Genomic DNA, 27,203 nt, shown 5'->3' on the forward strand with positions numbered 1-27,203 from the left:
GCTTTGTTCATAGTAATGCTTCCAAAGGCCCTCTTGAATTCACATTCCAGGATGTCTGGCTCTAGGTGAGTGATCACACCACTGTGATTATCTGGGTCATGAAGATCTTTTTTGTGCAGTTCTTCTGTGTATTCTTGCCACCTCTTCTTAATACTTCTGCTTTTGTTAGGTCCATACCATCTCTGTCCTTTATTGAGCCCATCTTTGCATTAAATGTTTGCCAAATTCATGTCCATTGTGTTGGTGATGCTATCTACCATCTCATCCTCTGCTGCCCTCTTCTCCCTTTGCCTTCAATCTTTTCCAGCATCAGGGTGTTTTCCAATGAGTCAGTTCTTCACATCAGGTGGCCAAAGTATTAGAGCTTCAGCAACAGTCCTTCCAATGAATATTCAGTGTTGTTTTCCTTTAGGATTTATTGGTTTGGTCTCCTTGCTGTTCAAGGGACTCTCAAGAGTCTTCTCCAGCGCCACAGTTCGAAAGCATAAATTTTTCAGCACTCAGCCTTTTTTATAGTCCAACTCTCACATCCATACATGACTACCAGAAAAAACAAATAAACAAACAAACATAGCTTTGACTATATGGACCTTTGTTGGCAAAGTGATGTCTTTGCTTTATAATATGCTGTCTCAGTTTGTCTTAATTTTCCTTCCTATCCCTGGAAAGTTGTCATTTGTTTTCTGTTTAACTCTTTTGGTTATACAAAGCATAATAAATGCAACATGATATATATATATATATATATAGTTTTTGCTTTTATTTCTTGGACTTCTAATATATTCCTTTTCTAATGTACGCCTCCCTAGAATTTTCATCCCTGACCTCCTGACCTCCAGAGTTATGGAGCATATGTTTAATCTTTTCCTCTTTTCAACATTTTACTTATTTGAGACTGAGGTGTAAAATAAGAGAAATGTGAACTATACCAATGTGGAAGTGGAGAATGTAAGACTGACCTACATACATTTGTGTTTTTTCAAATATTGTGCTGTAAAGTAATGCTGGTCTGTTGGCCTTATTTAGTTCCAATTTGCTAGGATATGCTCTTTCCCTAAGCTTCTCTTAGACCCCAACATTGCTTATCATTCTGGATTCCTTCTTTTGGAAGTATTTCAGGTTGTTCACATAATTTTTAAACAGTCACACTCAGAAATGGACATCGTACTTCAGACATGTTATAATGTTTTCAGAGCTCAATGGGACATTGTTGCTGTTCAGTGTCTAATTTGTGTCTGACTCTGTGACCTCCTATACTGCAGCATGCCAGGGTTCCCTATCCTTCACTGTCTCCTGAAGTTTGGTCAAACTTATGTCCGTTGAGTCTGTGATGCCATCCAACCATCTCATCCTCTGTTGCCCCCTTCTCCTCCTGCCCTCAGTCTTTCCCGGCATCGGGTCTTTTTCAGTGAGTCAGGTCTGTGCATCAGGTGGCCAAAGTATTGGAGCTTCAGCCTCAGCATCAGTCCTTCCAATGAATATTCAGGACTGATTTATTTTAGGATTGACTGGTTTGATCAGTGGGACATTGCCTGCCCATTTCTGGACAGTATAAAAAATTTGAGTGCTTACTCTACACTAAATATCATTCCAGACTGTACTTGTGTTTATCCTCATTCTATGAGACAGATACCATTTTCATTCCTATCGGCAACCATGGCTAAACATCTAAAGTACCTTGTCCAGGTCCCAGAACTCATAAGTGACAGCAGGAATGAAAGTGAAAATGAAAGTTGCTCAGTCATGTCTGACTCTTTGTGACCCCATGGACTATGCAGTCCATGGAATTCTCTAGGCCAGAGTACTGAAGTGGGTAGCCTTTCCCTTCTCCAGGGGATCTTCCCAATGCAAGGATCAAACCCAGGTCTCCTGCATTGCAGGTGGATTCTTTACCAGGTGAGCCACAAGGGAAGCCCAAGAATACTGGAGTGGGTAGCCTATCCCTTCTTCAGCGGATCTTCCTGACCCAGGAACTGAACCAGGGTCTCCTGTATTGCAGGCAAATTCTTTACCAACTGAGCTCTCAGGGAAGCGACAGCAGGAGTACTGGCACTCAAATGTCACTTTGCTTTAAGTCATCTGTAAATCTGACAAACAAATTTTCACTGTAATTTATTAAAGTCTTTTAAAGTTATCCAATTATTCTCCCCCACTCTCATTTTCTGAAGACACACCTACTGTTAACATTTAGCTTATAGTGACTGAGGCCATAAACTTTGCAATCTGACAGATAAGGGTTCAAAAATCCTGTCTTGGTCATATAGACACTTGTACTTGCATTATTTATTCTTATATTGCCTTGATTTTCTTACCTTTAAAAGAGGACAAGAATACTTTCCTCTTATTTTCCTTCTATCTTCAGTAAGATTCCCCTGGAGGAGGAAATGGCAACCCACTCCAGTATTCTTGCCTGAAAAATCCCATGGACAGAGGGGCCTGGCAAGCTGCAGTCCATGGGGTTGCAAAGAGTCAGACATGACTGAGTGACCAAAGACGCACTCCCTCCTGTCTCAAATTTTCACTTAAAGATCTCTTGTAGGTGGTGAATTAGCTCATTTGGTTATGGTGTGATGGTGTGGAGGTGATAAGAATCCCTTGATCTTCAGATCTTACATTTTCTTTCTGACCCACCTAAGTTATGACACTTACCTAAGCTTGAATTCACCTCTTCTGTCTTCTTTTCCAGTGTTTAAAACTTAACCTGGAAGGAAAGGACAAAGATGTCTCCAGTGCCCCCAGAATGCTTTAGTTTCCTATCTATTCTTAAAAGTCATTGCAAGTTGGCTTGAAAGTTTAGTGTGAAAGTTTTAGTTGCTCAGTCTGTCTGACTCTTTGAGACCCTGTGGACAGTAGCCCAACACGTCTCCCATGTCCATGGGGTTCTCCAGGCAAGAATACTGGAGTGGATTACTGTATTCTCTTCCAGGGGATTTTCCCAATCCTGGGATTGAACCCATGTCTCTTGTGTCTCCTACATTAGCAGTTGGGTTCTTTACCAGTAGGGCCATGAGTTGGCTTAGTTACCTTCTTTTCCTAGCATTTATACCGATTCTAATCAATGGAATAGGGAGGTAAGCTCTCAGACATTCTCAGCTGCCCCACAAGGTGATCTGTCACTGAACAGGGAGGCTTGGTGAGGCTGCATGTGCAGTTCCTTCTGCCCCCATATTGGAGACTTAGCAAAGAAACTGCTCAGTGCTGGAGGTATCTGTTAGAATTAAGGGGTACACCAGGCAGCAGCTTCACTGAAGAAGAGCTGACAACCCTTTCTCCAATCTTCTTTCGGACAGGTCATCTCCCATGCCATTTCTGAACACGTGGAGGATGCGGGCGTCCACTCGGGGGATGCCACTCTGATGCTGCCCACACAAACCATCAGCCAAGGAGCCATTGAAAAGGTCGTCATTTATAAATAAAGGTGGAAGACAGGAAAAGATTAAAAGTTTTTTAAACTAAGTAGTAGGATAGTACATACTTCAGGTAAAATTTAATTATGAAGGGGACTTCTTCCTCTGAGTTTGCTATGTATTTTAAAGATAACAGCTTCCTTTTCTGCCCTTTAGAACTCTGATTGTATTCTAGTGCAATAGTCCTCTAATTGAGCTCACTGTTACCACCTGGGGGACTTGTTAAAAGGTTGTGGGATTCCATCCCCAGTTTTGATTATGTAGTTCTAGGCCCCATAATTTGCATTTTTATTGAGTTCCCTTGTGATGCTATTCCTACTGGTCTAGGGACTACATTTGGATAACTACTGCTACAGATGATTCTAATATTTGAGCCACTTACAGGTGAGCAGCACCTAAAGTAATATTTCTCAGTTAGAAGCAGGTATGCAGCAGTCACATGAGAACCTTCTGGAACCAATGCTTTCACTGTCTACCCTTACCCTCACCCAGAAAGTACTTTAAGATATGTCTCTTCCAGTGGTTTTGAAACTGCTACTTTAATGACCTTTCCAAGAATGATGATTCTGCCTCAGTATTCAATATGCATTGCTAGGTTTCATCTTAAAGACTGCCATCATAAATAACTTGGGGAATGTTCCTTTAGTCTTCAGGTATGTGAGGTGAGGATTAGCTATTTAAATGAGACTTCCCAATAATCCTGCCACCAGAATCTCGGCAGCCTGTCTGGCTAGTTGTACGTTGGGCTGGTTTCCAAAGGTCTTACCTTGTTCTAGAATGTGAAGGTAGCAGGTTGCTTTGCGATTAGCAGCAGCATGAAGGAACAGTATCCTGGGATTTCAAATGTGCTTTAATTTTTCATATCGGAATAAATGATCTCAAAACTCAGATATTTTGAAATCTCTCAAAGCTCAATGTGTCATGGACCCTGCTTCCTTTTGTAACTGATTGAGTTGCTGAACTGCAAAGGCATGTAAGATCAGTGAATGAGGAGCTGTTGATTCCAGCAGCCAGTGCCCTTTCTTTGCATGTGATCCTTCTGGCTCTGGTTGGATATGGGAATTCCTGTAGATTACACACACCTCCCTGCAAGGGAACGTGTTTCCTTCTGACCATAATATCCACCCTTGCAGAGTCCAGGGGAAAAGAAAAGCACATAAAAGAAATCTCTCTGGTCTCTTTGCAGTACCATATAATTTCAGGGCCTATACTTCTCAGCAGGTGGGTCATTAGATTGACACAGAGTTTGGACTGCAGCTTTTGGTGCTGAAGCAACCAGACTGAAAGGATTCCATTTAGCCCTCAGAATGAAACCAGAGTATATGATGGTAGGTAGATAGGGGCATTTGGCAGAAAGATAATCCTGTACCATTATTTGCTCTTTTCCCTGCTGTTCTGGTGTGAATATTTAGAACATTTAGTATAATTATTATTTTGTTAATAGAAACCTAAGAATGGCTTCTATTATTACTCCATTATTATTATTACATATTATTACTCCATTATTAGTGGAGATATAGTTCTTTGTAAAGAGAATGAAAGAAATCTAAATTTAAGGTGCTATACCTTTTTTGTTTGTTTTTCAACTAAGGAATGTTCTTTAGTATGGTATCATTGTCCTTTTGATCTAGGTGAAGGATGCTACCCGAAAGATCGCAAAGGCTTTTGCCATCTCTGGCCCATTCAACGTCCAGTTTCTTGTCAAAGGAAATGATGTCTTGGTAAGAAATGCAAAACTGTTTGAAGGGACACCACTGCTGTGTTAGGTCCTGTTGGTTTATGTCCCTCTGTGAACACAGCCACAGAGCAGCTGAGACCCTGGCAGCTGATTGTGTCTTAGTGTGGGGTGTTGCACAGCATATAATACCTGCCTGTTTGAAAACACTGGTCTTGGAGGCACTGATGTGTCAGTGACAGCTCTGTAAACACCCTGATCCACTGGAGAGAAGATCACTGTCTGCCACCTACAGTACAGTGTAGATGGATGCGGTGACCATCACAAAGTAATCTGTTCGGATTACTGTGGAATGGTCATAATTACATGCACTGGAGTTTTGCTTTATTCATTTCCTGGAAAAGAAAGCTCTTTTGGATACCATTTACCAATAAATAAATACAATAAAATAAAAAAGAAAGAAATTTCAAAAATGTTAAGGTGATGAGGTTAGTCTTAATTAATTTAATCTACTTAATGTAACTAATCAGTAACCAATATTGTTTCTCACCTACTATGCAAAGTCCTAAGGTGGCAACAAAGATGTATAGAACCCAATTTTTTGCTCTCAGAGATTCATAATTTAGTGAGAACTGGGAAGAAGATGAATTTATAGATAACTGTAAGTTAGAATATAATAGCTGCTGGAAGGAATGTACGAATAAAGTGATATTGGAGGCATAGAATAGGGAGTGCCTGTGTGTGTGGCGGGGGTGGTGAGGGTGGGGGTCTGTGCCTGCACGTGTGTATGAGCATGTAATTGAGTGTCATATGCCTGGTTTGGGTGGATAATAAAATATTTCAAGGAAGATTTTGTAATTTGAGCTGGGTCTTAAGGAATGAATAACAAGTAAAGGAAGATAGAGAGAGCAGTTCACATACAACATCTATGGGAAAGTTCAGTGCGTTTTAGGAGATAGTGACCAGTTCAGTTTATCAAGATTATATTTCCAGGGAAATCATAGAACGTAAACTTGGAAAGAAACACTGAGACCAGGAAAGTGGTACAAGATAACATAGAGGGCTACACTGAAGCAAGAGGATAGAAGGCTGTCAAGGACTAGACTTCACTATCAGGGCCAGTAGAAATCCGCTGAAGACTTTCCAGTAGGGATGTGGCATGATCTGAACTCTGCATAAAAACAAATCTGTCAAGAGCTTGTGGGGCTTCCCAGGTCACGCTGGTGATAGAGAATTAGCCTGTCAATGCAGGAGCTGCGGGTTTGATTCTTGGGATTGGGAAGATCCCCTGGAGGAGGAAATGGCAACCCACTACACTATTCTTGCTGGGATAATGCCACAGACAGAGAAGTCTGGTGGGCTACAGTCCACGGTGTCACAAAGAATCAGACACGATTGAACAACCGAGTACACAAGCACGCATGTCAAGAGAGTGTGGGGATGGAACCGCAGAAAGGGGTGGGAAAAAGTCAGAGTTCAAAGATACTGACTGAAAAGAAAGAAAGAAAGTGAAGTCCTTCCATCATGTCCGACTCTTTGCAACACCATGAACTGTAGCCCACCAGGCTCCTCTGTCCATGGGATTTTTCAGGCGAGGGTACTGGAGTGGGTTGCCATTTCCTTTTCCAGGGGATCATCCTAACCCAGGGATCGAACCTGGGTCTCCTGCACTGTAGGCAGATGCTATACCATCTGAGCCACCATGGGACCAAAAGGGAAACCAGTTAGCAAAAGTCTACAGGTGGCACACAGACAGAGAACAGATTTATGGACATGGCACCGCGGGTGAGGGAGGAGAGGATGAGATGCATGAAGAGAGGAACATGGAAACTTATATTACACAGGGAACTCAGACTGGGGCTCTGTAACAACCTCGAGGGGTGGGATGGGCAGGGAGGTTCAAGAGGGAGGGAATATATGTATACATATGGCTGATTCATGTTGATGTTTGGCAGAAACCAACAGAATTCTGTGAAGCAATTATCCTTAAATTAAAATATGAATCAATTAAAAAATAAGTCTATCAGGGGGAGACAAGGAAGAGGCTGGCAAAGCAAGAGCTGGGCCCAAGTTGCAGGGAGCAGTTGAATATTGTCATTGTTTCTCACCATCCTTTCTCTTCTTTTGAATTTTGTTATCTCTCCAGGTGATTGAGTGTAACCTGAGAGCTTCTCGATCCTTCCCCTTTGTTTCCAAGACACTTGGAATCGACTTCATTGATGTGGCCACCAAGGTGATGATTGGAGAGCACATTGATGAGAAACCCCTTCCAACACTGGAGCATCCCATAATTCCAGCCGACTATGTTGCAATTAAGGTATATTTTCAAAAATCTTAGTCATTTTTTTAAGTTCCAAAGGAATTAAAGGAATAATTTTTCATTAAAAAATGATCTTAGGACTTCCCTGGTAGTCCAGTGATTAAGAATCTGCCCTCCAATGCAGGGGATGTGGGTTTGATCTCACATGCCATGGGGCAAAAAAGACCCAGCTTAGCCAAAAGTAATTTTTAAAAATAATCTTGATACTTTATGAACCTTCTAACTAAAGTGCTAGACTAGGGATTTATAATGTTCGCTTTGAATAATGCAATGCAGTTTCTCTATAGGCAACTTTATGTGTACTCTTGTGCATTTCAAAAATTAAAAAAAAATATTTAGAATTACATAACTTTGAAACCAACTAGCTGAGTGACATAAACTACATTTATGAAGGTGATGCTTAATGCTGCCGGTTTAGTTGGTAAATAGAAATTCTGGATATAACTTTTAGGATAAGGCTTGAATTATGCCGAGGCTTTCAGGAATGCATGAGTCTTGTAAAAGTGTTACCTTGTGGTGTTACTTAAATTTTTATTGCCTTGACCACCTTTGCTTAGTTCCGATTTCTTTAGTGGTATAATTTTGTTGTAGCGGTACTGTGAGGGTAATGAAATTGATGGCACCTTTATGAAGAATGACCAGGAAAATGTAAGATTTGTTCACTAAATACAAACATGCCTTGGAGATATTGTGGGTTTGGTTCCAGACCACCACATTAATTCTACACTAATTTTTTGGCCTCTCAGTGCATATAAAAGCTATATTCACACTGTATTGTGGTTTGTTAAGTGTGCAATAGCATTATGTCTAAAGAAACAATGCACATACCTTAATCAAAAACTACTTTATTGCTCAAAAATACTAATTATCATCTGGGGCTTCAGTGAGTCATAATCTTTTTTTCCAATAGTAATAATAATGAAAATGTTTGAAATACTGTAAGAACTACCAAAATGTGACACAGAGACACAGTGATTAAATGCTGTTGGAAAAAATGGTACCAAGAGACTTGGTTGATGTAGGGTTGCCATAATATACAAACCTTCAATTTTTTAAAAATTCATTATCTGCGAAGCACAATAAAACAAAGCATCATAAGACAAGAAATGCCTGTATATGTTTGTATATTTCAAATAACTTAATAATAAATCCATTGTGCTCCTCTAGCTGCCTCAGTATGCCCATGAACAGAGTATTTATAATTATGACCTTTAACTACCTCACTGGACAGTATGAGGATTAGTGAGATATTATATAAACATATCTGAATTTTTTAGATAAAGTACACAATGAAATTAATTTATATTGTATAATATATTTATGTGATATTTACATATTCTGGGTGCCTTCAGAGCTTTCTGTTCTTATATATACTAGTGACCTCAACCATAATTGTGTTACAATTGAGACTCTGACTTCTGACTTTTACAGTGGAAGTTTTAAGTTGAAGCTGTAAATTAAAAAATATTTATTAATCTTATTTAACTTAATAATTTAGGATTCCCTGGATTTTACAGTACACTGAGGTAGAATGTCACTTCTTATTTTAGGGTAGCATTTTATTCCTGGATGCTATGACACAACACAAATTGTTAAATTTTCAATGGGACTATATATACATAGGGTTTTATTGTTTGAGACCAGTAAGTAGAAGGACCCCCAAAATATTTTTCCACTGGAGATTCTGAATACGAATTTCAAACTCATGTTTCTTTATTCTTAGACACAGGAATACACACACAAATATATACACACATGTGTCTGAAACAATTTCCAACTAGTAGCAATACTGATGGATAGATGTGAATTTTTCAAAATGCACTGTCTTCTAGTTTACTTCTTTCCTAGTTATCCTTGTACATTAATCTTGATTTTTTTGTCAAATTACTTTTTCATAGTCAGTCTTAATATTGTCCTAGTGAGGTGGGTAGATATCAATGGTTGAGGTAGAGAGAGGCTGGAAGGCAGGAATATAATGTAATAATGACTAAGATGACCCAGTGAAATAACTCCAAGCTAGAATTAATTCCCATAATGACTTAGAGGCATGCCCGAATCAAAGAAGGAATAGTCTAGGCTGGATAAATAGATATATGGAAGAAACAAAAATTTGATTCTTAGTGAACTGCATTGATAAAATAAATGGAAAGAAAGCACTCCTATCTATGTTCTAGTTCATATGAAAGTTCTGGGCAAAAGTATTTCCAAGAAGAATATTTTTCAAAGCTTTTTAAGAGGTGTCAATAACAGCTTAATGTCTCAGAAGTCAGCTTGCAGACAGACATTTCTGGCAAGGTGGCTTGTTGTAAGTCCAAATGATCAGAACAAGAAGAAGAATGTTTCAAAAGCCTACCAAGGAAAAAGTGTTTGAACTCTGTGTCTGGGGAGATCAATGCCCAGTAGACTTTGTTTGAAATCACTCCAGTAAGAATATGTGTAGGCTAGATCAGAAACATTGGCTTAGACTGGTCACTGGGGCCCTATTTACAGAAATAAATTGTGATTATTTAACCCAATTTTGGGCCAAAAGCTCAAGAAATTCTTGGAACACAGGTTTAAAGCTATTTTTAAAGTCAGTTGCTTGGACCAAAGATGTTTTTTTATGTGTCTACCATAGCCTAAATGAATCCTATGAGAAATGATTCACTAAATATAATTATCCTCCTTTATTCTTGTTATACCCTTCTTTCACATATTTTTCCTACCCGTTATTTTGATAGGCTCCAATGTTTTCCTGGCCCCGGTTGAGAGATGCTGACCCCATTCTACGATGTGAGATGGCTTCCACTGGAGAGGTAACTAGTTAATGATCCATGAACACTTTCATTAAATCTACTTTGAAGTCTATGGCTTTATGATCAGAATATAGTAAAGTAATTTAGTAAGTAGTAAGCAGGACACTTCTTTTGTGATCAGAATAAGTCTGAAATGGCCTGGGAATTTTGAGCTAAGAAAAAAATCCTTGAGTTTTGTAGCCCAGAGTCTAAATTCTCACTTATAGTTCAACAGTTGGCTATATTGTCTGTGTGTTTCATTCATTTTCACGTTACAAATTGGGAGCATCTTTCAAATATTTCTTTAGATGTCTAGGTAAATACCTTCCAGGTCTTTTTATTTTAAGATTCTCAGGTCTCTCTGTAAAGCACCTCTCATCCCCTCTAATTTGCCTTGCTATTGTGAAATTAGATCATTGAGCTTTTAATAGCAACATGTAGAATGAATGTACAACAGTAGAAAGATAATGGGGCCATCATACGGTGGGATCTGCAGGTATATGCAAAGTCCCAGAACCACTGTTTTTCAAAGCAACTGTAGCCGCCTGGGGATTATCTAAAAACTATAATGAGACTGACCACTGGATGTCCCTCTTCACTTGTGTTGGAGCCTTTGTCAGCTGGAGGTTTCTTTAAGAATGTGAAATGTGTTTCTTGTAGAAAGCTGTCAGATTCCAGAGAGTTCCCTACGTGTCAGTGTCAGGACATTGTATGAATCACCTAGCCCTTGACAGACTTACTGTACACAACCTTCAGATTCTCATCAGTGCACACCAGAGTGGCAACATCAGACTGGGAGGCATCATTGTTTCCTCTTGGTGTTGAGGAAAACCTGAAAGGGGAAAAGACTTAATTGCAACAAATATGTGATGTTTTATATGGTTGCCTGGTTACAAGCAAAATCTGTGATGAGAAGCCAAGTGAGACAGGAAGGGAGGCAGTGAGGATCAAATGGCTATCTTGTTTGTATTTGGACTGATGATTGCCTTCTCTTAGTATCTTTGCTGCTTCTGTTAATTTAATAGACGAGAAAACCTAACTTGAAGACAAGGGACGTAACGTTGAATTTCTCTGCCGTTTAAGGAGATCCCCTGATGTTCATCTTGATCCCATGGTCACTCAGTAGCAGGGCTGTTTTCAGCTAGCCTAGGATTCAGATCAGGGTGAGATCTGCTTTCCTTAATGCTGTTTTCTCTGCTGTGGCAAATCTGTTTTCAGAACCTGTGTCCATTCTGCCTCCAGACATACATTATTGGAATTGTTGAAATACGAACATATGAGAGAATTAGAAATTCAGCCCTCTCCTTCCTCGTATCTGTTTTAGAAGTACAGAGAGATAATTCCTCTTCCATTATTAGAGTCATATTTCCAAGTGTCACTTAGTGTGATGTTACAAGTTCTATTTTATTACTGAAATCAGAATAATAATTCTAGCTCAGTGAAATCTCAGTTATGCTCCAGAGACATTTTCAGTGTTAAAATGGCTTGTTGTGGGATTAAATAAAACTTTAGCTTTCCTAATGATGAGGTGGGGATGATAGTCTTAATCTTTGTGCTCAGTTGTGTCTGACTCTCTGTGACCCATGGACTGTAGCCCACCAGGCTCTTCTGTCCATGGGATTTTATAGATGAGAATACTGGAGTGGTTTTCCATTCCCTTCTCTAGGGAATCTTCCCAACCCAGGGGTTGAATCCATGTTTCTTTCATCTTCTGCATTGGCAGGCGGGTTCTTTACCATTAGCACCTCCTTAACTACTTTCTGTTTTTTTTTTTTTTTTGTACAAAACTGCTGAAACCTTGTGTTTGTATATGCACTTAAAATGAAATTGCCTAGGTTCTTTCAGTAGGGTTTGGGTCCCATTAACTTCGGTTGACATTCCTTAAGTTGGTTAGCCAGTACTTGAACAGGTCCTAGTGGTCCACTGAAAATCATAGTCATGAGAACTTTCCTTTGACAGTAAAGGAGTCACTTGCTTAAGGAATGAATTTAGCCGTCAGTGTTATTTACTCTAATGGTGATTCTGTACCTTTGTCAAATAATGATGTACATGGCAAGGCTTACTTCCATCATACTCAGATTAACTCCTTATTCTATAGTTAGGGTAGCTAATCAACTTGTAGTTATATTGTAGTGCTATTACCCTACAGGAAGGCTCTGTATATCCCAACACTATATTAATTTGAATTTTTCTTTTTTTTTTTTTTACTTTGGGCTGTAGTATTAAGAACTGCTAGCAAGGTATATTGCCTCATTTTATGAAGGTAATAATAATGAAGAAGTTCCTTTGAGATTTTCACAGATTTACTGAATTTTTCAGAAGGCTTTCCCATGTGTATGAAATAACTCCTAACCAATTGATTAGCAGTTACGCATTTGTGCTACTGACCCATGAATTCATGCATTGTTGCATAGCATACATACATATACTATTATTTAAACATTAAGTCGTATTAACATTTGGCAGCTCACCATATTATGGGCCAGAAGCTATAATTTGTATCCAAATATCTCACAGTAGAATCCAGTTATGTTGCTCCATGGAGTGTTGTTGGATGGAGAAAGAATTGCTTATTCATTCATTATGTTTAATTAAAAACATAAGATACATCTGCCCTAGCCAGACTTTTAATCCCTAGATTCAGACTGCATGGTCTTTGGGCAACTCAATAAAATCTAGCGTAGGAATCTATGACTTCATTTGTGGTTCTTTTTTGGTAGGGTTGGGTGACTGTCATTTGCTTCCTTTATTTTTTTTCATTTCTTCTAAACAGGTGGCTTGCTTTGGTGAAGGTATTCATACAGCTTTCCTAAAGGCAATGCTTTCCACAGGATTTAAGCTACCCCAGAAAGGCATCCTGATTGGAATTCAGGTAGGTAGTGTGTGCTTGTGTGCATGACTGTGGACACGTGCTGGGAGCTGGTAGGGGAAGTGACCTTAATGGTGCTAGAGAAGAGGGGAAATATTTTTAAAATTCCACTAAAAAGCCAGCAAATTTGAGCAATAATGGAAATTTTTTTATCTGTATGTTCCTTGACTTTTTGCCTTTTTCTGTTGTAGCAGCCAATACAAGTAAGTGAATAAGCTAAAAACAAGAAAGAAAAAAAGCTCTAGTACCTTTAAAAGAACTCCGTTCTTTCCCTTGGTTACACCTTTTCTACATGGCTTACTCTTAGTACTGTCTCCTTGGCCTCTGAATATAAGCTTTCCATTAAGTTGGTCTCACAGCTTCTTTCTGTGACTGTGTCTAGCATTTTCTCTTGACTTTCCCCTTTGCCAGCTCATTCATGTCTATCCACTCTCCCATTTCAAACTATCATCTTTAAGTCTTTATCCTCAGCCATCCTCTGTTTCCAGCAGTTTGCTGGACACCTCCATCTAGATGTCTCAAAACCAATATATCCCAAACTGAAACGAATATTACCGCCTCCAAACCTCTGTTTTTTCCCTCATTACATTCATTCATTCACATTTCAATTTCTAAATATCAAAGATTCAGAGTTGAAGAAGACATGGGCATTATTTGAGAAATTTTCTAAACATAATTAAAAGTTCTCCATGACTGACTGAAAGTTCTTAAAGGGCAGTGGCCTAATGGGCTTAAGAAAGTCAGCCCATCCCACAGTGTACTGTGGAAGTTCTTGAAATATTATTACCTAGTAAACCTTCTAAGTCAAAGCAGGGTGTAGTAATTGTAAGTGAATATCTTCATACGATGAAAAGGATATCACTGGTTTATTATTGCAAGTCAACTGTAAATCTTAGGGCAAAATGGGAGCCAGGAAACTCTTATTACTCTTTGGAATAATTATTGCAAGAATCTACAAACTATTTGTTTATAAAGTTTCTAAAAAATACTAGATGTTTCTCAACTGATATTTCACTTTCATTGGAGGTTAGCAATCCCTGGGCATATAAAAACAATAGATGGTCTGATCTATCACCCCTGCCATTCTTTCAATCAGTTCAAACCCTGCACAGTTCTGTACATGTCAATAAAATTATGATTACAATAATGCCAGGTATTTTCAAGTAGTGGGTTGTTATTATAGATGCTGTTGCAGTAGGGTGCCCTAGTATCAGCAAATTAGACTCTGGAGACTGGATGGGTGGCTTTGGAGAAGTTTCTGCAAAGATTAACTTGGGATTTTGCTTCATAAAGGTGCCAGAAGGGCGATGGAGAACAGTTAGAACAGAGGCTAACAAGATGACTTGCAATTGTGAAGCTTAATGGCAGTTGAGAGACACATCACACCATATGAGAGACTCATCACATTATAATGGTATTAAGTATTATTAAGTCACAAGTATGAGAGTATTTGTCCAGCTTCCAGTTATGGCTTAAAGTTTAATGTGAGACCTGGGGGCATTCAGAGGAGACCATGCCCTTAGTCCCTGTCCTCACAACTAATCATAATAGTGCTAACATTTTAAAATACCGCTCTAAGAAGGCAGTGATGTATAAAATTGTGCCTTGTTTGGTTCCAGTGCTGCAGGGAAATATAAAGCAAAAATTAATTTGATCCCTATGAAGTACTAGTATGATTTTGGCAACAGTGAACAGAATTTTTGCTTTGTAGGGAAAGAAGGAAGTTCATAGGGAAAAGAGACTTCTAAAAGCAATGTTCTACCTTTCAGTTTATTCTTTTTTAAAGAAATCAATGTTCTATCAGCTACATGAATTTTTGCAAAGAACTTTGTTCCTGTGCATGCGTGCATAATATTAGGAATTTAAATATATACATATTTTAATTACAGAGCTTAAAATATATTCAAGGAAATATTTAATAAACTAAACTGACATTTAATAAAATACTTGCAGCTGTGGTAAAATTAATCATCAAGATTCTAAATCTCTAGAGATAGGTAAGAACCATTTTCTAACCTACTCTATATGGGAAGCAAAGAAAAGCTGCCATCATCAATAGTCAGTGTATAATCTCTTCATTACTATATGGAAGATTTTAATTTGTAGTGATTTTTTTCAAATGTATAGTCATAAATTTGACTGAACAATACGATAGAATGTGCTAATTAGAGATAGCTAACTCACTGGGCATCTTAGTTAGAATGGGATAAACCTAAACTTCGTAGCAACTGTGAATAAAGTAATTAGAATCTATGGCAAGAATATACAATGGATTAAAGACAATCTCTTTAACAAGTGGTGCTGGGAAAACTGGTTAACCACTTGTAAAAGAATGAAACTAGAGCACTTTCTAACACCATACACAAAAATAAACTCAAAATAGATTAAAGATCTAAATGTAAGACCAGAAACTATAAAACTCCTAGAGGAGAACATAGGCAAAATACTCTCCGACATACATCACAGCAGGATCCTCTATGACCCATCTCCCAGAATATTGGAAATAAAAGCAAGAATAAACAAATGGGACCAATTAAACTTAAAAGCTTCTGCACAACAAAGGAAACTATAAGCAAGGTGAAAAGACAGCCTTCAGAATGGGAGAAAATAATAGCAAATGTAGCAACAGACAAACAACTAATCTCAAAAATATACAAGCAACTCCTACAGCTCAATTCCAGAAAAATAAGTGACCCAATCAAAAAATGGGCCAAAGAACTAAATAGGCATTTCTCCAAAGAAGACATACAGATGGCTAACAAACACATGAAAAGATGCTCAACATCACTCATTATCAGAGAAATGCAAATCAAAACCACGATGAGGTACCATTTCACGCCAGTCAGAATGGCTGCGATCCAAAAGTCTACAAGCAATAAATGCTGGAGAGGGTGTGGAGAAAAGGGAACCCTCTTACACTGTTGGTGGGAATGCAAACTAGTACAGCCACTATGGAGAACAGTGTGGAGATTTCTTAAAAAACTGGAAATAGAACTGCCTTATGATCCAGCAATCCCACTGCTGGGCATACATACTGAGGAAACCAGAAGGGAAAGAGACACGTGTACCCCAATGTTCATCGCAGCACTGTTTATAATAGCCAGGACATGGAAGCAACCTAGATGCCCATCAGCAGATGAATGGATAAGAAAGCAGTGGTACATATACACAATGGAGTATTACTCAGCCATTAAAAAGAATTCATTTGAATCAGTTCTAATGAGGTGGATGAAACTGGAGCCTATTATACAGAGTGAAGTAAGCCAGAAAGAAAAACACCAATGCAGTATACTGACGCATATATATGGAATTTAGAAAGATGGTAACAGTAACCCTGTATACTAGACAGCAAAAGAGACACTGATGTATAGAACAGTCTTTTGGACTCTGTGGGAGAGAGAGAAGGTGGGATGATTTGGGAGAATGGCATTGAAATATGTATAATATCATATTTGAAACGAGTCGCCAGTTCAGGTTTGATGCACGATACTGGATGCTTGGGGCTGGTGCACTGGGACGACCCAGAGGGATGGTATGGGGAGGGAGGAGGGAGGAGGGTTCAGGATGGGGAACACATGTATACCTGTGGCAGATTCATTTTGATATATGGCAAAACCAATACAATATTGTAAAGTTAAATAAAATAAAATTTAAAAAAAATCATCTTAACACGATTTCACTTAGCCAGAAGAATTCATATAAACTAATTCAAAAAACCTTCTTTTCTCTTCATCACCCCGTCATGAGGCAGCTGCTGTTATGAGTAAAGGATTTAATTGAAGAAATCTTAACTCTGATTTTTCACAACAGGTTGCAAGAGAAAACTAGGGGGAAAAGAGAACTATGGAGGAAAGGCAAAAGTGACTCTGATACAGGAAATATTTTTTTTATTGTTGGTTTTTTAACACGTATTTTAAGTAGCAGTTTATCACTAGCAAGTATCAACCACTTTTCAACATTTAATAAATAGATTGTGTGTGTGTATGTGTATGTGAGTGTATATACACTCTTGTTGGTTATATTAATTTTCCTAATTTTTCTTTCTCTTCTCTTTCTTATCCTACTCCTTTATGCACATAGACTGTTTCTGTCCATTCACTATTAATCCTATGGTCAAATTACCTGGGAAATTTGAAATATTTTGATAACATCAATCTTGCATAACTAGGATTTAGGGGGAAAAATCAAGATTTGGGTTTTATCAAAGGATTCTTGTCAACTTAACTATTATAGGCACTGTGTGTCTACCAAGAGCCTTTTAAAGCAAAGATCCTAATATAAGAAAGGCATAATGTAGGTTTATGTGGCAACAAAATCATCTTTGCTTTTCTTGCAATATTTCCTGCCTCTTTTCATCCCATCAGGATTTATTTAGTTTCTATGAGTGGGCAATCTGCCTTGTCTTGAAGTTTTCTGGAACACTCTTCAACAATAAATGATTTACTCTAGAGCAGATCAAGAGCCCTTCCTGTTTTTCGCCCTCTGATTGGGCTATTCAGTGATGCTTGTAGAGAGCCCCCCTCCTGACGTCTGTGCTTCAGCATGGCTCAGAAACACAAAGCAAGCATTTTATTTGAAAAAGACAACTCCAAGTGACATGAATAACCTTTTATCTTCTATACAGAATCATTATGAACAACCATAGAGTTGTCAATCCTGACATCCCTGTAGAGTCCACAGACATCACACCATCTTAACTTGGCTTTCGGTTCTGTAGCCAGAATTTGGATTAATGTGAAATGATAATTGGAGGAAATATATATACATATATATTTTTTTTTCACTTTTAAAGGACTTTCTTTCTTACAAATGTTTTCCAGGAAATAAATCAGCTTGTACTTTTCACCTTTAGTAACAAATGGTTTCTTACCCAGGTATTTTCATTCAGCTATTAAATCTGGGGCTACTCAGATGCAAGCTGACAGCTGTAATTTCTTTTTGTAGAGAGGCTATTTTATGTGTCACAAGTGTTCAATACATGTTTGATAGAAGTTTATAATGTGACTATGAAAGCCAACACCCCAGACCAGAAGGCAGAGTAGTTCCTTGGCTGGAAACTGCCAATACTGTCATGTCGAATATTTATCTTTTCCACTTGGGGGACAGCACTGAAACAGCTCCATAATGAGGTTCTGACTGGTGTCTGCAGGACTTAGAGGACTTGCTGACTTATTTTACTTTAAAATGGCAAAGAAAAAAAAATTATAGTCTAGTACTCCTTCCTCAACCTTTTTCATAGTGTCTTTGGTCAAGGTTAATGCATCTTCACCTTGAATTGCAAAATGAATGAAGGGTAGTCCTCTTATCCCCTCTTCCTATTCCTAAATGTAAACGTGCACCAGAATCACTGGAGGGTTTGTTAAACTGCAGATCCCTGGGACTCACTCCCAGAGTTCCTGATTCTATAGATCTAGAGGTAAGGTCCAAGTTTTTATCATTTAAGCAAATTCCCAGGCAATGTTGATTCTCTGGAGGCCACATCTTGAGAACTATTATACCTGTGAAATGGTATTTTAGAAAATCGATGCAATGTTATGTTATCACATGGCCATATATTATTAGTGACTTTTTGCTAGGGGGAAATGTAAGAGATTGAGATTAGTACCTGATTAATGTATCAATGGCTCAAAAAGTGTTGGTTACCTTTATGGTGAGCTTCCTGTGTGCTTTGATGCTTCCTTGTGTTTGTTGTGTGTTTAGCAGAGGTTCACAAGGTAATGTTCCATTTTAGGTGTGCTTGATGAAATTCAGAGGTTTATTTAGAATATTTCACATGTATTTGCTATATTTCAAGAAATCTAAAACACCAAGAAAACCTAAAATGCCATTTAATTCAGTCCCTTGCTTTCTAAGCAGAATTAAATGAGTAAAAGATTGTCCTAATCTTCTGCTTAATCTATTCTTAAAGAGACTGCCACAAAACTCATTAAATTACCTTAATGTCTTGAATTACTCTCTGATTTTATACTTATTTAATTTTATATCTAGCCATGAACTTCTTGCATCTAAGCCCGTTTCTTCCTGTTGGGTCCTAAGTGGGAATGAAAAGCTACTGCCTTGGGCATGGTTACAATTTGTGTTCTAGAAGGCTGTCATGAATAACCCCTGAGCCTGCTTTAGCTGAGATTCATTCTGTTGCATTTATCTTGTCTATTTGCCAATAGTTTCTTCTCATAAAATTGCAGTCCTGGGATTGAGAGGGCCAGATTCTGAAAGAATTTTATATCTGAACATAGTCTTGGGGTCTCTACCTAGGATTTAGATCTTTTCTCAAAAAGCCTCTACAAGTAAGTATTAGGGTTTTGTGGGCTGAACATTATCAAAATTGTGCAAGGATCTGGATGTTTTATCACAATTTTTAGTTTCTCTGAAACTGAAATAAGATCATATCCATGACTTTTCTCAACCATTACTAATATAATTTCTAATAGATTATAAAATATTTTCTAAAGTAACCAAATTATATCATCTGTTTACAAACTTTTGTAAATAGTTCAAAAAATGTGAAAATTTCTCATTTGAAGCAGAATGGATATGTTTTTAACACTGTACAATTTTGCATATTTGTTTAGCTCGATTACTCAGACATTCATGTTAATGGGGTCAAGGTCAGAAGTAGATGATTGGGTAGGCTACTGAGCTTGTTTTCTTCCACCCTGATCTTTGTATCGCAAATATGTGCTTTTGGTCACAGGAAGGAAGTGTGTTCAGAATTAAGGAACCCTGATGTAGACAGGCAGTCCAGGAAAGGCAGGACCCAGAAATTGAATGGGTCCAGCTGGGGTTTTCAGAAGAGCACACAATTCTAAGAAAATATCTGAACAGCAAGATTGAATATTAAGGAGCCTGGTGGGAAGGAAAACATATGAGGATGATACTGGTTGGTGTTCTAAGTGTGACAGCCAGTAGAGGAACCCAGGCTTCAGAGCTAGAGTGCAGGGACAGTAATATAGCCTCTGTGAGGCTGAAAAAACAATTATTTTAATAATAATATTTAATTATTACTATTAATGAGCCAGCAATTGTGTTAAATTGGCAGCTTCCCAGGTGGCTCAGTGGTAGATAATCCATCCGCCAATGCAGGAAATGCGGGTTCGATCGATCTGTGAGTTGGGAAGATCCCCTTCCCAAGGAGGAAATGGCAATCTGCTCCAATGTTCTTGCCTGGAGAATCCCATGGACAGAGAAGCCTGGAGGGCTACATTCCATGGGGTTGAAAAGAATTGGACACAACTGAGTAATCGAGCATGATCACTGTACTAACGCTTATGGCGGACTTCACTCATTGAATACTCACAGGGACCCGCTGACATTTTGTTGTTCAGTCGCTCAGTTGTGTCTGACTTTTTGTAACCCCGTGGACTGCAGTATACTGGGCTTCCCTGTCCTTCACCATCTCCAAGAGTTTACTCAGACTCATGTCCATTGAGTTGATGATGCCATCCAACCATCTCATCCTCTGTACTATTATTCCTACTTATCACAGAGAGGTTAAGTAAGTTGGTCAAGGTCACACAATTTATTGTGGACCATCAAGAAGTAGATACACTAATATCGGAGTCACTGTTTTATAAATGAGGAAGTGGAGGCTCAAAGACATTGACTTTTCATACAAATGCATGGTATAGACAGAGTGAAATGCAGCTTAGTGACTCCAGAGTCCATTCTTTTACTCTTTGCTTTAGAGTAAATGCCCAACTGAGTTCCAAATGATTGACTTGTAGGGAACTTTGCATGAATTGCTAGGTCAAGGCCTAGGAATTGAAGTGCAGTCCAAACTTAGAATTCAGCAATTAGAACAGGTTGAAAGGCACAACATCCAAAGAGGTTGATGTGGCATTGAGCATCTAAGAGAGATGACTTTAAATTCTCTCTAACCAGGAAAATGATCCATCCAGAAGTAAATCCAGGGGTAAATCTGACTCTATACTCAGACACTCAATAGAATAAGCAATGAGTAAAAGAATTTTAGGTGTAAAAAGTAAGACAGTAGAAAGCAAGACAATGTGGATGGAATTTCATCTGTATCAGAAAATAAGTAAGAGTTTATAATCACTCTAGGAGGATGAAACTTGTCATCTTTGAATATAAAGCACCAGGCAACACATGGCATTTCCTTTTATGACATAACAGAATGCTGTATTGCATTACTAAATTAATAACGTGTATCTAGAAAGTGAATTTTGTTAAATTCCTTTAATTTCAGCAATCATTCCGTCCACAATTCCTTGGTGTGGCTGAACAATTACACAATGAAGGCTTCAAGGTATGTGATATTATTTTTCTTAATTGCTTTCTGTCAGCAATCTATCCACAAAAAAGAATATTGAAGAATATTGGGGAATAAAATCATGCAAGATATGACCTCTCCATATGAAAACTATGACTAACTTTATAATTTCAAAGCTTTGATGAAATAAACTAATTAGAAAGACTAGTTTTAAGTTTTAGCACAATTACCACAAACTTACTAAATTTGCTGGCTAAAAACCTAGAGAGTTTTCCTAACACATAACTGGGATAAACTTTCAATGCATTTCCATATATTTTCCCTTTTCCTGTTTCCATATGAAGTCATAGTTTCCAACAGTTACAGGCGAAACTTCTTTGCCATGAATATCTGCACACAAAGCCTGGTTCTGTAAAACAGAATGAGTCCCAAGGCTCAGGGTGGGCCTGTGGTCATGAGGCTTTATTGGTCTGATAACTGAATTTTCAGTCACCAATAACTCTTTTTCTCTCCTACAAAAGCAGTTACAGTTGAGGTTATTAATTTTTTCTCTTATTGCAAATATTTTAAAAGTATTTAAAATGCCTATTACTCTAGATTCTGTCTTAATCTCTATTTCTGACATCATTTTGCATCTCATATTCACCATTTTTTCCTGCTCTATGTTTTAAATGGCTCAAATGTCCTAATGGGTCCCTTTGCTTCATGAAAGCTTTTCCCTGATACAGTAACTGACTTTTTAAAAAATTTTAAATGCAGCTCTTTGCCACGGAAGCCACATCAGACTGGCTCAATGCCAACAATGTACCTGCTACCCCAGTGGCATGGCCATCTCAAGAAGGACAGAATCCCAGCCTCTCACCCATCAGAAAGTAAGAACTGGGCAGGTTATTCTGAGATAACAAAATAGATGGAGAATTAGCTTTGGGAACTAGTATGATATAAATATGAGGTTTGCCAGGTGGCTCAGTGGCAAAGAATCCACCTGCCAGTGCAAGAGGCCGTAGAGACACTTGTTCTATCCCTGGGTCAGGAAGATCCCTTGGAAGAGGAAACAGCAAGCCAATCTGGTATTCTTGCCTGGAAAATCCCATGGACAGAGAAGCCTGGCGGGCTACAGTTCGTGGGGTCACAAAGAGTCAGACATGACTGAGCAACTGAGTATGCACACACGCATGCTATAAATATATCACCTTACCCTATTGCAAGTCTTCTAAAACTCTTTTCAGTTAACCAATTTAAAACAAGGAAATTTGTGCATGATAGTAAAGCTTCCTTCTCATGAACTTTGCTGTTATTGTAAAACACATAATGCCGTATATGTACATGGAGATATGTAGCATCTTCCAACTATTTCCAAGTAAATGTCCATTCCTTTGACGGACAGCAACCAAGATCTCAGTGATGAGAATCATGGGCCCAAAGAAAGTAATGCAGCGCTTTGTGTTTTATGTCAACTTGCATTGTGTATATATGTGTATATCAAGTGTAAGATTAACCAGCTGCGTTTCACTGAGGTTGTGTACCAATGAAACCGTCAATTTATTGAGAACTTGCTACTTGAAGGGCACCATGGGGAGAGATATGATAATGTCACCTATTAGATTACCTGATTTGCCATTCTTTGATCAGGTTTGTTATTATGCCTTAGGCTATTTCTTCCTCTGGTTTTGTAAGACATTTATTTCAGCACACCACCTGACCCTTCAGGAACACTGACACATTAGCACATACAGAACTATGTGGTGTAGGCACCTAGGAGAGAATTCTCAGTTGCTCCAGGATGTTACAGCCTACTGGATGGCTAAGTCCTAACTAACAAACAGTATATGATATACTATCTGTTAGGGCTCTTGAGAAAGTAACCTACAAATCATTATCAAATTAATAAAAGAAGGCAAATTATTCCAATGATGCCAGAAGCCTTTCTTTGTTGTCGTTGTTTAGTAGATCAGTTGCGTCCGACTCTTTGTGACCCCATGGACTGTAGGCCACCAGGCTCCTCTATCCAATGGGATTTTCCAGGCAAGAATACTGGAGTGGGTTGCTACTTCCTTTTCCAGGGGATCTTCCCAACCCAGGGATCAAACCTGTGTCTTGTGTCTCCTGTACTGGCAGGTGGTTCTTTACTACTGAGCCACTAGGGAAGCCCAGAGGCCCTTCTTAGGGCTTTGTAAAACAAGAATTAGTTCTGCTTCCTGCTTTTGACATTTAAATATCTCCTAATGTTTATCGCAGCCCAGCAACAGAATGTGAAGTGGTTTAATTCAAAATTAGGCAGTTATTTCATAACATCAGCTGAGACACTAGGAAGCAGGCAGTGAAGTAAAGTTGACCTGAAGTGGGTGTGAGGGGTGGGGAGTGGAATGGCCTTCAATGCTGGAAGAACCACCTCCTTGTAAAATAAGTAACTGTCTCTCAAATTACCAATTCTTGCTATCAGTAGCATTTTAAAGATAAAACATATATTTCCATTTGATTAGTTAGACATTCAACAGCATTCTTTCAAGAACACAATAAAAATATTATAGCCCCCAAATGTGTATATTTTGAAAATCTGCTTAGGAATAAAGGAGGGCAGGTGTCAGTCAATTCAGTATGCCATTGACTTGAATGATTTTGAGACTAATTTACATTAGTTTGAAAATGAATTATAAAATATACATCGTCACCTGCAAGCTTGTATTTGTTTATTTCTCCAGATTGATTAGAGATGGCAGCATTGACCTGGTGATTAACCTCCCCAATAACAACACTAAATTTGTCCACGATAATTATGTGATTCGGAGGACAGCTGTTGACAGTGGAATTGCTCTCCTCACTAATTTCCAGGTATGTTCTTTTCCTCAAACATAGTCCACACGAGGGTCTTTATTTCTGTGCCCCTCTTGAGAGTACACATCTCTCTTCTCTCTTTCTTGTAACTTTCAGAAAGCAGAAGAATTTCTAAATAGAATCTAAATTAATGGTCTATTATGGTAGGTCATGGCCTGAGACAGTTGGTGATCAAGGAGTTGAGATAACCAGAAGCCATGGATAACCATGGTTCTCTCATTACACATACAAATATCCTCTAAATAAAAAGTGTGGTATGGCACGTAATAAAGATATGCAATTTTATTCTATTGTGTCTAAATGAAAGGCACTGCATAAAAGCAACAAGTTAATGGTAATTGAAAATGCAGATATAGTACAAGCACTTGTCCAGTCCACAGGAAATGATTACCGAAGGCATGTTCTCTTCTACTTGAACATGACCCAACAAATTTATCACTTGGAGAACTGTTTGTCAAGACCCTATAAATTTCTGGCCATTGTATTTTTTTCTCCCTGAGTCAGTTTTAATTTCTGTGAATGGTGGGGGGAAATAAGCTTATTCATGTTGAGGTCTGAGATACTGGAGAAAGTCCCCATTAAATAAAAATGTTTGTGTCTTTCATCCCATACCCCTTTGAAAATCAGGAACAGAAACTGTGACTTTTTGCTCCTGCTTCATTGAACATTCACTTTCATTTCATGTGTGTTGCTAAGATTCCTACCCTCATATTTTCAGGTGACCAAACTTTTTGCTGAAGCTGTGAAGAAAGCTCGCAATGTGGACTCCAAGAGTCTCTTCCACTACAGGCAGTACAGAGCTGGGAAAGAACTATAGAGAAATAGAGACACGCTGTCTCCATTCTTAAATCAACCTAAGCCACTCTTTATCTAAAGGAACTGATTTGCAGCTTTCTTTTCTAGAGACAAATATTGATACCAAACTTTATTTCAGTATACTTAGGTGTGCCTTAATATTCTTTCTTTCACAATTAAATTGTTGTCAGTCACCTTTTAAAAATTTTACTTAGAGAGGCCTCCCTAAGTAACTGTTCTTCATGAGAGCCTTCACTTATTAATGCCTTATTTTTGGTGGGCCAAGGTTATCTACGTGCTTCTTTGCAGCTAACATTGTATAGTGCTGATTAATGATGATCAAGGTAGAAAAAATTGCTGCTCTGTCTTCTGAACTCTTTCTATATATCCTTTACAGACACTATTGTCGTTTTTAAGCAGCATCTGCCATACTCAGGACACTTTCACATAACAAGGCAGAATACTCTAAAAATGGTTCAAATGAAATATGGATTTAATTTAAGAACTCCTCCATCGTGATGTCTGTGTATTGTTGCTTTTCAATAATCATTCTGTCTGGCTTATACAGGAATATCATCATCCCCTCCCACAGAGCTGAAATTGAGAAGTGTAGCAGAGATCTTTAAAGTATGGATTTATTAAAAGGATACTGGTTTGCAATTTGGTGTTTTGTAGTATGTCAGCAGATGGTAGATACTACTGAGGTTTGGTTCTTGTTTCTCTTTGGATTTTTAACCTGAGCCAAGTGAAATCTTCAGATTTATGCCATCTCTGCCACCCTCCTCCTTTCTGCCCACTTTGGAATAACTTGGAAATTATGTTCATTCCCTTCAGAGTACAGAGTCCGTTGATCTTCTGAGTCCCCTGATGCAATGTTAAGTTTTGTACATTTTAGGCACAAAGTCCTTGTTCCTTCTCCATACAAGAAAAATCTTTCCTACAGGGCAGCCTTTGTCACTTTTAAACTTTTTGTGTTATTACAAGTCTCTAATTGTGAACTTTTAAATAAAATACTATTGAGAGAGAAGACAGTGGTATTCTTGCATTTATTCATTTATCTTTACATTGATCCACAAAATCTGTTCATTTCTCTGATGAAACAAGGCTTGGTACCAGGATCATATCTTTTTTATTCTTTTTTCCACACAAAGCCCTATAGGGTATGAGCAAATTAATAATAAAAATAATGAAGCTTAAGCTGTTAATTTCTCTTTTTTTCCTCCTCCCATCCCTTGCTTATAAATCTCATTAAAAATTCATTCTCTTGTTACATGGTTATATACTACCTTTGTCTGCAGCCTTTCTTTTTTTAATATTTATGTGTCTGCATTAGGTCTCAATTGCAACATGCAGAATCTTCGTCGTGTCACGTGAGATCTTTTGTTGCAGAGCACAGATTCTCTAGTTATGGCACACGGGCTCCAAGTTGCGTGAGCTTCAGGAGTTGTGGTGCACTGGCTTAGTTGCTCCATAGCACATGGGCTCTTGGTTTCCCTTTCAGAGATCAAATCCACGTCCCCTGCATTGGCAGGCAGACTCTTAACCCCTGGACCAGTACGTCATGCCCAGATTCTTTCAAATATATAGCTAAAATCACATACTGACCAAAGATTTCCATACATATATAATAAACTAAGCTTAAAAAATGTCTTGTCTAACACAGAGAAAAGTATTTGAAGGCAATCAGAGGCTGATCCATATTGCCTGATAGACAGTATCAAGGGCTGCAGTGACACCATAGCTAGCCTAGAAATACCACCTAAGATGTGGATTTGTAAAGTTTCTAAGATAATGAGGACAACATGACTTTTATCCCTTCCCTTGATGTAGATCTACACAAAGTCTTTCAGAATTGATTTTATCTTATTTCCCTCTTTTTATGGCCTTGGTTGAGACCTTCATTACTTCTTCCTCACAAGATCATGGCAATGCACTCCCTGATCATCCATGCATTTTCCTGAAAATATTTAATGAGTTTATAAAAGTTTTAGTGTATAATATACTATGATCTCTCCTACACTGACTAGTCTAGTACTTTTCTGATGCTGTATTACTTTGCACCATCATATCATGAGCACCAGCATAATAAGTAACTATTGGTAACATTATGGAGTACCTGCTATTCCTCAGGTAGTTCTAAGTCCTTTATATGAGTTAACCCATTTAACCCTCAAAATATCCCTATGAGTAGGTGCTATCATCTCCACATTGCAGATCAGTTCAGTTCAGTTCAGTCGCTCAGTTGTGTCCAACTCTTTTCGACCCCATGAATCACAGCACACCAGGCCTCCCTGTCCA

At 38.3% G+C, this 27,203-nt stretch overlaps 1 protein-coding gene across 3 annotated transcripts in view; it reads left to right on the forward strand.

The window, feature by feature from the left end:
- The window catches only part of CPS1 (carbamoyl-phosphate synthase 1), a 193,904-nt gene extending 167,968 nt beyond the window's left edge, over positions 1–25,936 (forward strand). For 2 of the 3 annotated variants that reach the window (XM_015458817.3, XM_010802252.4), the window contains exons 31-39: positions 3,291–3,398; positions 5,039–5,128; positions 7,229–7,399; positions 10,123–10,197; positions 12,950–13,048; positions 21,252–21,311; positions 22,035–22,147; positions 23,978–24,107; positions 24,829–25,932. In XM_015458817.3, the coding sequence (XP_015314303.1) occupies positions 3,291–3,398; positions 5,039–5,128; positions 7,229–7,399; positions 10,123–10,197; positions 12,950–13,048; positions 21,252–21,311; positions 22,035–22,147; positions 23,978–24,107; positions 24,829–24,927 (945 nt within the window). In that variant the 3' untranslated portion in view covers positions 24,928–25,932. Of the gene's footprint in view, positions 1–3,290; positions 3,399–5,038; positions 5,129–7,228; positions 7,400–10,122; positions 10,198–12,949; positions 13,049–21,251; positions 21,312–22,034; positions 22,148–23,977; positions 24,108–24,828 lie in introns of all 3 variants that reach the window. The other variant, NM_001192258.1, reaches the window with a different exon arrangement.
- The last annotated feature ends 1,267 nt before the right edge of the window (positions 25,937–27,203 follow it).

Source organism: Bos taurus, chromosome 2, assembly GCF_002263795.3.
Source record: "Bos taurus isolate L1 Dominette 01449 registration number 42190680 breed Hereford chromosome 2, ARS-UCD2.0, whole genome shotgun sequence".
Classification (NCBI taxonomy): domain Eukaryota; kingdom Metazoa; phylum Chordata; class Mammalia; order Artiodactyla; family Bovidae; genus Bos; species Bos taurus.